This window comes from Dermacentor albipictus, chromosome 1, assembly GCF_038994185.2.
Source record: "Dermacentor albipictus isolate Rhodes 1998 colony chromosome 1, USDA_Dalb.pri_finalv2, whole genome shotgun sequence".
In the NCBI taxonomy this organism is placed as follows: domain Eukaryota; kingdom Metazoa; phylum Arthropoda; class Arachnida; order Ixodida; family Ixodidae; genus Dermacentor; species Dermacentor albipictus.
In genome coordinates this window covers 185,859,150-185,871,265 of record NC_091821.1, presented here as the reverse complement: position 1 = coordinate 185,871,265, position 12,116 = coordinate 185,859,150, and the positions used below count along the sequence as shown (strand labels likewise).

The 12,116-nt window shown below is 47.5% G+C and overlaps 1 protein-coding gene across 3 annotated transcripts in view; it reads left to right on the top strand.

Moving 5' to 3' along the window:
* LOC135921929 (calcitonin gene-related peptide type 1 receptor-like) overlaps positions 1–12,116 on the top strand; it is a 69,201-nt gene that overhangs the window by 44,777 nt on the left and 12,308 nt on the right. For 2 of the 3 annotated variants that reach the window (XM_065456340.2, XM_065456341.2), the window contains 6 exons: positions 2,100–2,250; positions 3,608–3,758; positions 4,932–4,992; positions 7,382–7,445; positions 10,698–10,783; positions 11,119–11,254. In XM_065456340.2, the coding sequence (XP_065312412.1) occupies positions 2,100–2,250; positions 3,608–3,758; positions 4,932–4,992; positions 7,382–7,445; positions 10,698–10,783; positions 11,119–11,254 (649 nt within the window). Of the gene's footprint in view, positions 1–2,099; positions 2,251–3,607; positions 3,759–4,931; positions 4,993–7,381; positions 7,446–10,697; positions 10,789–11,118; positions 11,255–12,116 lie in introns of those variants that run through there. The other variant, XM_065456342.1, reaches the window with a different exon arrangement.

Sequence of the window (12,116 nt, the reverse complement as noted above, 5' to 3'; positions counted from 1 at the left end):
GGCCGTTGTGCTTGAGCCGTTTCCTAAACTGTTGCACAGAGTTCTCAACCGGGGTCAGTTTGTTAGAAATGTGCGCAGATCCTGTGGTGACTCACATGCAGGGTCTTTCGGTTTGCCGACTTCCCCATTCTTCGACGGCGTTTGAAAACTGGTAGCTGGTTAGCTACCGTTAGCTGGTAGTTCTTAAGACTAACATTTAATTTAAAATGGATTGATATTGTTAACCTACACGGCATACAGGGCCAGATGCTTGTTTCATAAAACTATACGGGCCACTCCTCTACAAGCGTCACAGACGTGACACCAAATTTGCTCGATGGCATTACGTGGCACATCCTCTAAAGAAGGACAGCGGTGCTAAAACGTTTCGCCAAATAGGCCGCCCGCTAGACGCGCCTGTTTCTGGACTACTTCTGGAGGTCAAAGCCTCCAGCTATCTCGGTTCACGAGATGTCGACGTGTCGCTGGCTGAAATAACTACAGGCGGCACTGAGGCGTATTTTGCTGCTCAGCGACGACGGTACACAACGTCGGCGCCCTATTGGCCTGCTTCGAGCCGCTCCGCTTGACCTTGACACTGCCTGTCGAGAGGCCGTCGTATCGCGTCGCTGGTTGTCGGAAATTGATTTTTAATGCCCTCGAGCGCAAACAACTCGAGCCTCGCAACTTGTCGAGGGAGATAAGCCGCGCGGAACCCAGGCCCGGCGTCTTGAAAGACGTCGGGAGGCTGCCTCACCTCCCCACGTCGGCTCGAGCAAGTATTCACTGGAGAAGTGTGGCCCATACTGCACGGAGCATTTTTATCTCTGGCCGACGCCGCGGCCCCGATCGACGATAAAGGGCGTCCTCGTAAACGCCAGCTCGACCATCGCGCCGTGATAAGCCTCCCGAATGTAAAGTGACCCTGCTCGCTTCACCGCCGACAGTTGGAGGTGCGTGACTGCCTTGGCATTTCGCGCACCTGTATAAACTGTCAAACCACTAACAAAATGTGGCCGCGTTCGCGCGTGAATAAAATAAACCCCAGTCTTCCAGTCTCCACTTTGTAATCTAAGTCTCTATTAACCTCAACGCAATCAAGCGTGAGTGTTTTGTTTAAGCGTTGCAGTTGATGTTGACAGTAAAGGAAGCAGTAACCCTTATACTAGTTTTCCTGATATTCCTCATGAATAATAATGGATAAGTCGGTTTCCCCGTTAGGCACTCTGCCAACCAAGAGCCGATTTCTTGAGGCGCGTACTACGCGCTCAACTGTACTGAGTTTTATGTGATTGAAGACGTGACTCCCACGGTGAAATTGCACGCAGCAGCCGAGTGCTAGCACTCGCCATTCGTGCTTCGTCTGAACAACGTCGAAAGCCTACATCGAGTGCAATGTGGAGAAGCGCACTTGCGAAATTAAATAGATGAGCCTGTTGCGCCCGCGGTGCATCTTAGAGGTTATATGCGGGTGTGCATGATTCTAAGAAACGTCATTTAGCTTTCTTTCATTTCTAAATAACTATTTATGGATTCCTCCTAGTCGCGCACCAACTTCCTGCGCCGCAACTGTCTGTCAAGCGCATATGGTTTCCGCGTTCAGCCTACGCACTGGTTCTGAAATCAAACAGTCACACAACTTTTCTGGGCGCGCATTCACACAAAAAAAAGTTATTCTACTAGAGCTATTCGTAATAGCAGACTCGGACATATCATTGGCGAAGGCGACCTACAGCTAATGGCAAGGCGCACTTAAATACGAACAGCTTTGTGAATTTAGCCCGCCCTGGAGCCGAATAAAGATGTTCGTTAGTAAGTGTTGTTTGTCATTGAGCGCCCCCTTTCGCTAAAATATCCAGCATCAGTATTGGCTTGAATTTAATCTAATGAGTGATTCTAGCGTGAGAGCATTTTTTTTTTAAATACCAGCTTTCTTTCTATGAACGTTCGAACGTTCAACCTGCTAGTACTTGGTGCTAACGATAATACTATAGAACACGGCTCAAAGGTAACCAAGAAATTTTCTTCGGCGCTTAACAGTTGAGAAGCACCCGCGATATCTGTCGATATGTTTCTCTGTATCCAATGCCACTCCTCTAAAGAAGCGAACGACCTTTCAGATCATTACAGGTACCTCGCATTATGATCCACAAGCATCTCTGCCTTGCGGTTATGATGTGTGGAGTGATGTATATCATCGACCATTCGGTCTTCACGCTGGATGACGTCAAGCCGACCAAGTACACCAAGAACCTTACTCACTCGAACACGGTGCGTATGTCCGCGAAATTCTGGCTCTGTTTTTGCCTCAAGAAGCTGAAAGCGAGTATTCGCTCTGCATTTCATTAAACGTGCGCGTAAAATGTAGGATGTGCGATCCTCGCGCAAGCCACTGCGATCCGCTGTTAACAGAAATAAGAAATCAGAATAAGCACAGAGGCGACGAGTACAATCTTCTCATGGAAATGTCCCATAAAAATTTTAAAAAAGGCACAGGCTTGGTGAATTTGCATGACTTGCTCGATTAATCTCCCCTTGTCCCAATCCATCATATTACAAGATTTGTCTGCCTAACTGTTGTGCAGTGTTATCAGTGAGGTCCTCAGTTTGTCCAGAAATCGCGTTACTTTGCCGGTGCGCAGCTGGAGTTGGAAGGGCGGAATAATAATAATAATAATAATAATAATAATAATAATAATAATAATAATAATAATAATAATAATAATAATAAGGCAGAGTCTAGCGACTGAACTTGCAAAAATATATATAAAATAAAAACGATTGATTTTGCTTTGATTCACTTTCGGGTCCTTTTTCAGAAGGCATTCAGATAGCACTTCAGGCTGTAACCCGCAACTTTTGCGAGTTCAAAGCACACCATGCGCGGAACTAAGCTTGAGGGGGACGGGGGGTGGGGAAGGCCTCACTGCAGGTCCCCCGTTCCTGCAATTCCCCGTTCAGTGCTCGCTTTCTCTCTTTATCTGCTAGGTGAAAAGCTATCAAACCTGTTTGAGCGGGCCGCCTCTTTCTAGAATACTTGTTCCCTGGCATCAGGCAGACGACACTGGCGCCGCTGTTTGGGCGCGAAATTCGAAAAGGGAAATTCGGTGTTCATTTTCTACGCTAGTAATATTCTCGTTCTTTATTATTGTTTTTTGCACAGTATTAGATTTTAAAAAAAAATATGTCTACCAGTTTAAACTGACCTACTGTTCCTATTTAGTGTATCTTGAACTGCGCCGATACAAAATGCACCGTACCGCACTAATTCCATTTTCTTTCTCCGTGAATTTTCATGGCTATCAGACGCTACAAGTTCGAGGCACAATGCCCTCCCTTCTTTTTTTTTTTTTTCGCCGATGCGTCAATGTTTTAGTATAATATGGAATTCAAATTGTGGCTATATAGGAGAGCATCATGCATCAGGAGAGCAATCGTGCATGCGAATGGTCAGTCTCCTCTGCTCATTTCCGTGCGCCAGACGAAGCCTCGCGCACTTCCACTACAGTGCCACATTATCTCGAAATGTAGCGCGCACACGCGCATGTTGCCACGGCGCCAAAGGCTGCGCGTCATCAATTACATACGCGATTTTCGTGCTGACTCGACGCTCGGCGCTCCGACGCAGTGGTGGTGCAAGCTGCTGTCGGTGCTCAACCGCTACTTCATGGTGAGCCAGTACACCTGGATGCTCTGCGAAGGCTACTACCTACACCGACTCGTGGCCCAGGCCTTCTCCAAACAGATGAATCTCAAATTTTGCTACGCCTTCGGCTGGGGTAAGCGGGCCAGCATGCCGCCGGGTGCATGCAGGCACGGCGTCGTGGAGTGCTGGCACACGCCTCGCGGGGGGCGCCGCAGTGCCGCTCCCGTTAAAGCCCCTTGATAGCTCCCGTTAGAGTTACTGTATATCCTACCTTTGGTAGCATATACAGTAGCTCTAGCTCCCGTTGAGGGTCAGTTTTGCAGCAGCGGTCTGGGGCCGTGCGCCGCCATCAGCAAACGTGTGATATCCGGCACTTGCGTACGCAGTCCACTTTGTAATGTTTAATAAACGCGTGAAGTAAACTTTTCGCTTTATATGGACAAAATCGGGATGTCTATACGCTACAAACCTAATACGCAAAAACATAACTACCACTTGCGCAAAACGAGCTTTCTTTTAACAACAGCTCAGTGGACGAGGAAGTCGCGCTAGGTCAAACTTATATTTATTTGCGACTGGCGGGCTTGCCAGTCGCAAATAAATAAAAGCTGCGCAGGTGAGACGCCTGCGTCGGAACCGCGAGAACGCTAAGCTTTCGAGGCGTGTCCGTGGACATTGTTTCCTTACGCTGATGCTTGACGTTGTTTGCTGCAAAGCGCTGACGTTCTCTTTCGGCTTTCCGCTTCTTCGGAGCTATAGGTCTGCCTATGGGCATCTCTGGTGGTCTCGTCCCACCACCGCAACTCGAATTTATGCCACTTGACTGCCCCGTAAACACTTCCATGTGAGTGCATGCTGCTTGGCGTGATCGATGCGTTGATGCTAGAAGCCTATTGTGTTTGACTTGGCGCTTTGCGCGATGAGTGCGCTGTGTGCGCTCGAGCCAACGCTTCGACAACGGACTTGTGTTCGTCTGACGAACGCAGGGTCCCTTGTGGAGACGTTGGCTCCGGCCTGATGTGCATCCCTCATTCGGCCACTCGTCAAGTCTCTCCATCTTCCTGTGAAACCAGAGCCGCTGCGTTGTAAGTTCTCTTCCGAAGTTACCGAATAGTAATGCGCAATTTTAACTAGAAGGGTACTCTTTCTAAGACTAGGGGACTCGCGGCCACTCTTCTTCAGTGCCTTCACATCGCGTTGAATTGTTTCTATATGATGCTGTCACCGTGCGTTCGGCGCGATTTGTCTCGTACTATAAAGCGGTCAGCGCTGCATTCGCGCTAAGTCGTTCTTGTCTTCTACGCAGGCCTGCCAGCTCTTCTTGTCATTATTTACAGCATACTTCGTGCCACGCAGTCTGACGACAGGTGAGCCGACTCCTCGTGTTCGACTAAATAAGGAAAACTGGTGACGGCAATAAAGTGGGTGACAAGTCCAGAATGAAGGAGGCTTCTCCCCCCCTCCCCCCCCCCCCCCCACCCCCAAAAAGAAAGACGTAACGCGTATGCCCGGCGTCCCTCCGCGCTTCAAAAAAAAAAATAGTTCAGTCGTAGCTGCCACTGGACCGCAAAGGCGGTGCCCCGCTTGTTCAACAGCAAAGAGCACGCCGCGGGCACGCATCAGATGCACGGACGTCTAATATCTTCAGGTGTCGGGACAAAGAACACAGCTCACATGACAAACGGGCAGTTTGAAAAGGGATTAGTAGAGACACTTCTGTGACCTGCCGTCTAGAGTGCTTCTTCACCAACACTATGTCGGAAATTGCAAATTATTTAGGACATAGTATAGCAGTGTTTCAACTTCTTTGATAAGCAATCTAAGCATCCCCTGCCCCCCTCCTGCTCCTGAATCTTGCCGCCCTTATTGTCAGCGTGCGAAATTAAAAACTTTGTACGCGAATGTAAGCAAGAGTTTTCTTTCGAAGGATGGCTGTCGACATTCTGTTCGATGTCATGGCAAAATCATTTAGCTCTTTGAATGTAGCCACCGTTCCGTAGCTGCCTCTTCTTCGTTTTTTTTTTTTTAAGTGTGCGTGCGCTCTTGTGGAAGGGTTGGGGCAATGACTTTCTTTTTGTGTAATCAATGTGCGGTATTTCTTTAATCTTGTTTGGTCCACTTATCGACGGCCGTAAATTTCGTTCTTAAGGAATGTTTGTCATTGGCTGGCCACATTCTGCAACGATTATATGCTTACGAATATTCTTTTACTATGAAACGCTTTTTAAATTCAAGCCCTATGTTACAGTGTTTAACTAGGACTAGGAATGGCGGTTACATGCGTTCAACACCTTCGTTCCAATCATAATTTCGACTGTACTTTTTTAGTCATCCTTGCCTGTATTCTTTATGATATCCACTTTTTTCATAGAAGCAAGCTGCTGTGCCGGAAAGAATCAACGCTACATGACAAGGAGCTTATTGTGAAATCATTTACAGTTCGTTATCCGATACCGCGAGCAGCAGAATCAAAACTCGAACGTCAGCACGGAGGACTAATATTTCGATTGAAAGCGCCTGTTGGCAAACATAAAGAAATACGTCGATGGCCAGTAGTCATTTAGGCTAACCGATAACCATATTTCCTGCGTTTGATCGAAGTAAACATGATTTGTTCAGTTTTTCACTTTTTGCATAACATCACAATAATTATTGAGTATAGAGATCTTTCGTGCTGGAAATATTTTAGTAGGTTTCAGCGTTCTCAATTTCTATTTTCGCAAAATTTGGCGTATTTCTTCGGTGAATATATTCTTCTGTGTAAACTTTCACTGGCCTTTTTCGGTGGTTGATGATCTTTCGCGGCAAGCTTACCGTTACAGTGTTTGCCGCTTACCGTTTTTCTTTTTTTTTTTCAGTGAGTGTTTGTTTCAATAACTTTGTTGACGCTGAAACGTGCTGTACGACTGCAGATTTAACAAGTAATCACTGCAGTTACATCCAATAGACGGGGAAACAAAGTTTTTGAGAAACAGTCTCTCGTAAGGCCACAACTTCATACGGCGATGTGACTGTGCAGAAATTAAAAGTGAGCGCATTTGATATTCGGGCACAAATAAAACGACACTTATCTTGTAACATTACGTGGGCATAAAGTTCCACTGAATAATGCACACACACACACTTGTTTCTTGAAATACAATTTATGTCATGAAATGTGTGTGTGTGTGTGTGTGTGTGTGTTCATCATTCATTTTTACTAACCAGACAACGACTAAGCATGCTCGGAACGAGTGCGAAAAACGTACTGTCGGTCTCAAATGTGTAGTAGTAAAGCGTTTCTCTTTTACTTATGTTCTAGAGGTTGGTTCAAGTTGAGCACACATTATACTTCTCAAACGCTTATTCTTATACTTAGCCTTCCTTATCAATTTGTTGCTTTTTCTATTGTTAATAATGTCCTAGATGCATTTTTTTTTCGGTTTCGTCAAAATGGGGTGCACTACGGATAACATAATAGAGCTGCTGTACTCAGCCGCCGCAGTGGTCCAGTTGCAATGGCGTTCTGCTGCTGCGCGCAAGGTCGCGGGTTCGACTCCCGGCAGCGGCAGCCGCATCCCGAAAGGGGCGAAATGCGCAAAACAAAAAAAAGAGAAGAGAAAAGCTCGTGTAATGAGTACATGGGTGTACGTCAGAGAACCCCACGAGGTCATAACCGATGCGGAGCACCCGCTAGACGGCATGGCCAGGCGTGCAGTATACGGGGGACGTGAGGTTACTCTTGCTGACAACCAACATTCTGCCATGCGTCCACAGGTGCTGGCGGAACATCGTGGTCTACGACTACGCGTTCACCGGCCCCATACTGACTTGCCTTGCTGTAAGTTGCATGCGAGCAATACCCTCCGAACGGGCTTGCCCTGCTTGTGTCAACCGCATTCGTTTGATACTTCAGTGTTTTACTGCGAACAGTATAGTCACAAGCTAGGAAACCGGCTGGTCGAGTTCGTCCCTTCGTCGCACTTTGGTTCAGCCACGGCGCGACGTAACCTAAAGAGAGCAGAGAGATCTTCAAGCCATACAGTTTCATACAATGACTAGAGGGAACTGCAGCGCTAGTGTCTAGGGGAGCTGCATGCAGGGTGGTTCAGTCAGTATAGGGAATGATGGTCAGTATACATGGATTTGCCTAAACCTCGTGCTTCTGGCTTTAAACGGCTTCGTGGCTTTGCAAATTGGTTATTTTCGAGGAAGTTATGCGTTATAAATGATAAAATAAACATTACTAAAATTGTCCGACGGCAGGAGTCGAAGACAGGATCTCTAGCACAGCAGCCCGATTATTGAAACCATTACGCTACTGGCGCATGGACAAGCGGAACCACTGAAATTATCAGCGATTAGGCGTATTCGAAGAGGCTCATTGCTTTCTGATTTAAAAAAAAAGAGTTTGCTTTGATCGCATTGAAGTTTAGGCCAATCAGGGCGGATAAAACGTAATAAACGAAGCCACAAACACGAGGATCAGGCAAATCTATGTACTAACCATCATTCCCACGGTACCCGCCGTGGTTGCTCAGTGGCTATGGTGTTAGGCTGCTGAGCACGAGGTCGCGGGATCGAATCCCGGCCACGGCGGCCGCATTTCGATGGGGGCGAAATGCGAAAACACCCGTGTACTTAGATTTAGGTGCACGTTAAAGAACCCCAGGTGGTCAAAATTTCCGGAGTCCCCCACTACGGCGTGCCTCATAATCAGAAAGTGGTTTTGGCACGTAAAACCCCATATATAAAAAAAATATATATATACATTCCCACGGTAAATCAGCGGCACCGACGGAGCTTGTAGCGCCTGTGCTCCGTCTGCCGCCCTTTAGTCTGTTCGGTCGTGCGCGGCCACGCAGTATCTCGTATGTAAGAGAGCATGGAGTGCTTCTACCTGCAGCTTAAACATTTCCTGTATGGCAGTCGAGGACGGCGGTGCACATTACAAGCGAAAAGGAAGCACCGCGTTCGGACAGATAGGTGCACGAAGGGCTCAGCAAGTGTAGCATGCTCACCGTAAAGGAATGAGCGCGCTTCGTTGGTGGACTTGCGAATACGTGACACCGGGATCAGGGCTGAATCTGAACGCTGGCAAGAGTTTCCGCATACAGGCCACAACCGCTGAGTAACCGCTCAAACAGCTATTAAATGGTATTACAGGTGTTCGCACAGCGCACCGCACCGAGCATGGAAGCGATGAACATAATTTACGCGCTCCATCAGGGGACGCGCCGGAGCATACAGGCAGTCAGAAATGGGGTAAATACGCGCACTAGAAATGGTAAACGCAAGAGCCATAGGCCTGCTCGCTGAGCCCATTCTCAGGTCACTTGGCGAATAGGAACACACGGCTCTATAGCGATTGAGGGAATCGTCTCTCGGCGTGGTCATTTTTGTTTGCAGTCTGCACCGACTCAGCGAAACATTTGCTACGATGGGGTAAGATGCGGAGAGGCTTGGGTAAAGATTCTGTAGTGAACAGAATAAACTGCTAGTAGAGACCACGGCCTGTATTCACAAAATGCTTTCATGCTAGAATTGCTCATAAGAACAAATTCCAACGAACCATGATGTGGCACATATTATTGGCGAAGGTGGCGCCGGCTAATGGCAAGAAGAAGAAGTAGTTTAATGATTTGAAAATGTAGAGAGGTAGGCCGGAAAATGGAGCATCTGGCCTGCTACTTACGTAAGGGAAGGGGAAGAGGGGAAGAAAAAGGGTCACAATGGGGGATGATAATGGAAGGAACGAGGTGAGGGACATATTGCGTAACTGTTATCACAAGCGTGAGTCCAGGCCCGTGTCACCTAAGAAACGTGAAAGAGCACGCATTGTCTCTATCGTCTGCCAACTCTGTGGCCATGCGCCTAGCAAGAGGTCCTCCGACAGTGGTCTATTGTTTAAATGTATCAAATATGAACGTAAAGTTTTCTGAATAGGAGCCCAGAGTAGCAAGAGTGCGAATACATGCGATGCTGATGTCCGGAGGTCTCCAACTGGTCGAGGTTGATTGTGAGTCGAAAAAAGGGTCTGCTTTGCTGCCTCATTACGTTGAGCAACCTCCTCGCTAGGCCGCCAACGTGTCGGCGCTTGTATTCACTCATATATGTCACTACTGCACAATGTGTTTCCCCATCTTATGTTTGACTATTCGGCGTCATAGAACACAGGACATACCTGGCTATGTGCAAGGTGGTATTAGGTGCGTAGAAGTGTTGATGGTCTCAATCTGCTGACAATTAAAGGTTTTTCTCTGCATCTTCTCGGTAAAGCAAGACTACAGCAACTGACCAATTCAGAGATGACAGTGAGACCTAAAGGTCCCGTTTTTATTCCTAACTCGCAAATCTATAGGCTTCTTTTTTTTTCTTTCTTTTCTTGCAGTAAAGCGGACATGACCTGTAGGTATTTACGAGTTGACGTAACGAGCACGACTAAGCGGATGGACTCAAATGCATTTATTGTCAAATTTCTTTATAAAGAAGCGCACGGTGCCTCCAAATTCCTTCGTTATATACGCCGCTTCGTTGTAAAGATCGCACACCGCACCTCTCGCAACAGAGCAGGCTAAGCACGCTCAACAAAAGAAATCTTTTATTTAGCACAGATTCAACTTCGCTAGACTTCGTCTGACGGAGTGTGCGACTGCGGCGAAGTTCGTGCTATTGCCGTCCGTCAGTGTTCGCCATTTTATTATTTGTTCAAGGTTATTTTTTGTTTGTTTTTTGTTTTTTTGTTTTTTTGTCAGAGATGAAAGCTGCACAGGTACTGTGGAGTCCGTACCTTTCGAGGGTGTGTTTTGTGGTGTCGACCGGCGCCCCCTATACATGCGCACAGTGGCGCTTGCAGCGCCGCCGTTACGTGCGTTCACTGTAAAGCAACAAATAGGCCGTTAAAGACGCCTAAGTCCTTTTGCTGTAGAGGTGTTCACAATACGAACGAAAGATACCGATTCAGCCAAGACGTAAAGAATTCCTTCGTCATACAGGACATATCATTGTAGAGGTGTGCGACTGTATGAACGTATCCATTCCCGCAAGACAACGGTTTCTTTTCGCATCTCGTTCTTGTCTTTTTATCTCGCAGATTAATATTTTTTTCATGATCCACGTCATCTACATCCTGGTAACCAAGCTCCGACAGCGGAATGTCAACGACAGCGAAAACTTTAGGTAAAGTACGTACAGCCCCCCTATTTGATGTTCTGTTTCTTTTCAGTGACATAAAAGAGATCCACGCTGGTCACAGAAATAACGGTTATTAAAAGGCTTGCAGGAAAACCTCATGTATGCATAAGCATGTAAGTGCTACATGATCGCACGCTTTGCTCGTGCCGTAGGTGAGAGGGAACGATAGCACGTCGGTAGATTCGAAAGTTGATATTTTTAACACGTAAGATTATATCGTTCGCGATCTTAGAATAAGAATACATTGCAGAGTGCGTCTGATCGGTTTCATAAAGCACCGAGCTTGGTGAACGCCACGGCAAACTCTGTTCTGTTTGCAGGAAGATTCTGCGCGCCGTGGTGATACTGATCCCTGTTTTCGGTGTCCACTTCGTGTTGACTACGTTTGTGAGCCCAGCATCATGCAGCGCTTACATCAAGAAGCTCTACGCAGAATGGAGCATCGTTGGCTTGCAGGTATTGGCCTCGAGCTCCACCACTGGAAAAGCTGGCGCCACCGTCGGCGTGACGTGCTAGGAGGGATCACGTGGACATAGCGGCCGCGTCGGCTGCTTCGGGCGCGCCGAAGCGAGCTGAAAACGAGTTTAAATTCCCTCGTACGCTGCGGTTTTCATTTAGTGGCGAAATTTTCCCGCTTCGAGTGTCTCCTTTACAACGCTTGAAAGCACTACAACAGGTAGTGGCTGCCTTTGAAGGCGCCCGACATGGTAGGCTACTGCTCGGTGCCGCAGGGCCGGACGCACGTAACGGAGGCCGGTGTCAGCCTTATTCACACGTAGCCGCAGGACAAGGAGCTGTGTGAAGCTTGGCTCGCGAAACATAAAACCGGCAAACAGTCATCGGCTACAACTCGGGTATGCAAGCACAGACGCGGGGAAGATTTCTGCTACGGCGCCCGGTCTGCGATGTTCTGAAAACGCGCACTGAGACGCTCGTTCGAGTCCGCTGCCCGACTAATGGCATGACGGTTTGGTCTATGAACTTGTCGATGCTATAGATACTGGCAAGTTCAGTGGAGTGGAAATTCAGCGGTAAGAAGCACATTTGAAGAAAGCATGGCATATGGTCATGTTTGTGTTATGAATTAATGCACTGGATTACAAGAAAGGAGCAGCGGGAAATCGCACGCTGAGCACGCCGATAAACATACAGTGCGACGCAACTCGAGAAATAGTATCGAATGGTCAAAGAATTTTTAAGAAAAAAAAGATTGAATCGTCGCGACGGCACATCACAGTCCCCGTAGGCGTCGAAGTCTCCACAACGAAATTATTTTTGAACAGCTCTGATAGCGCCCACGCAACAATGGTTGCTTGTA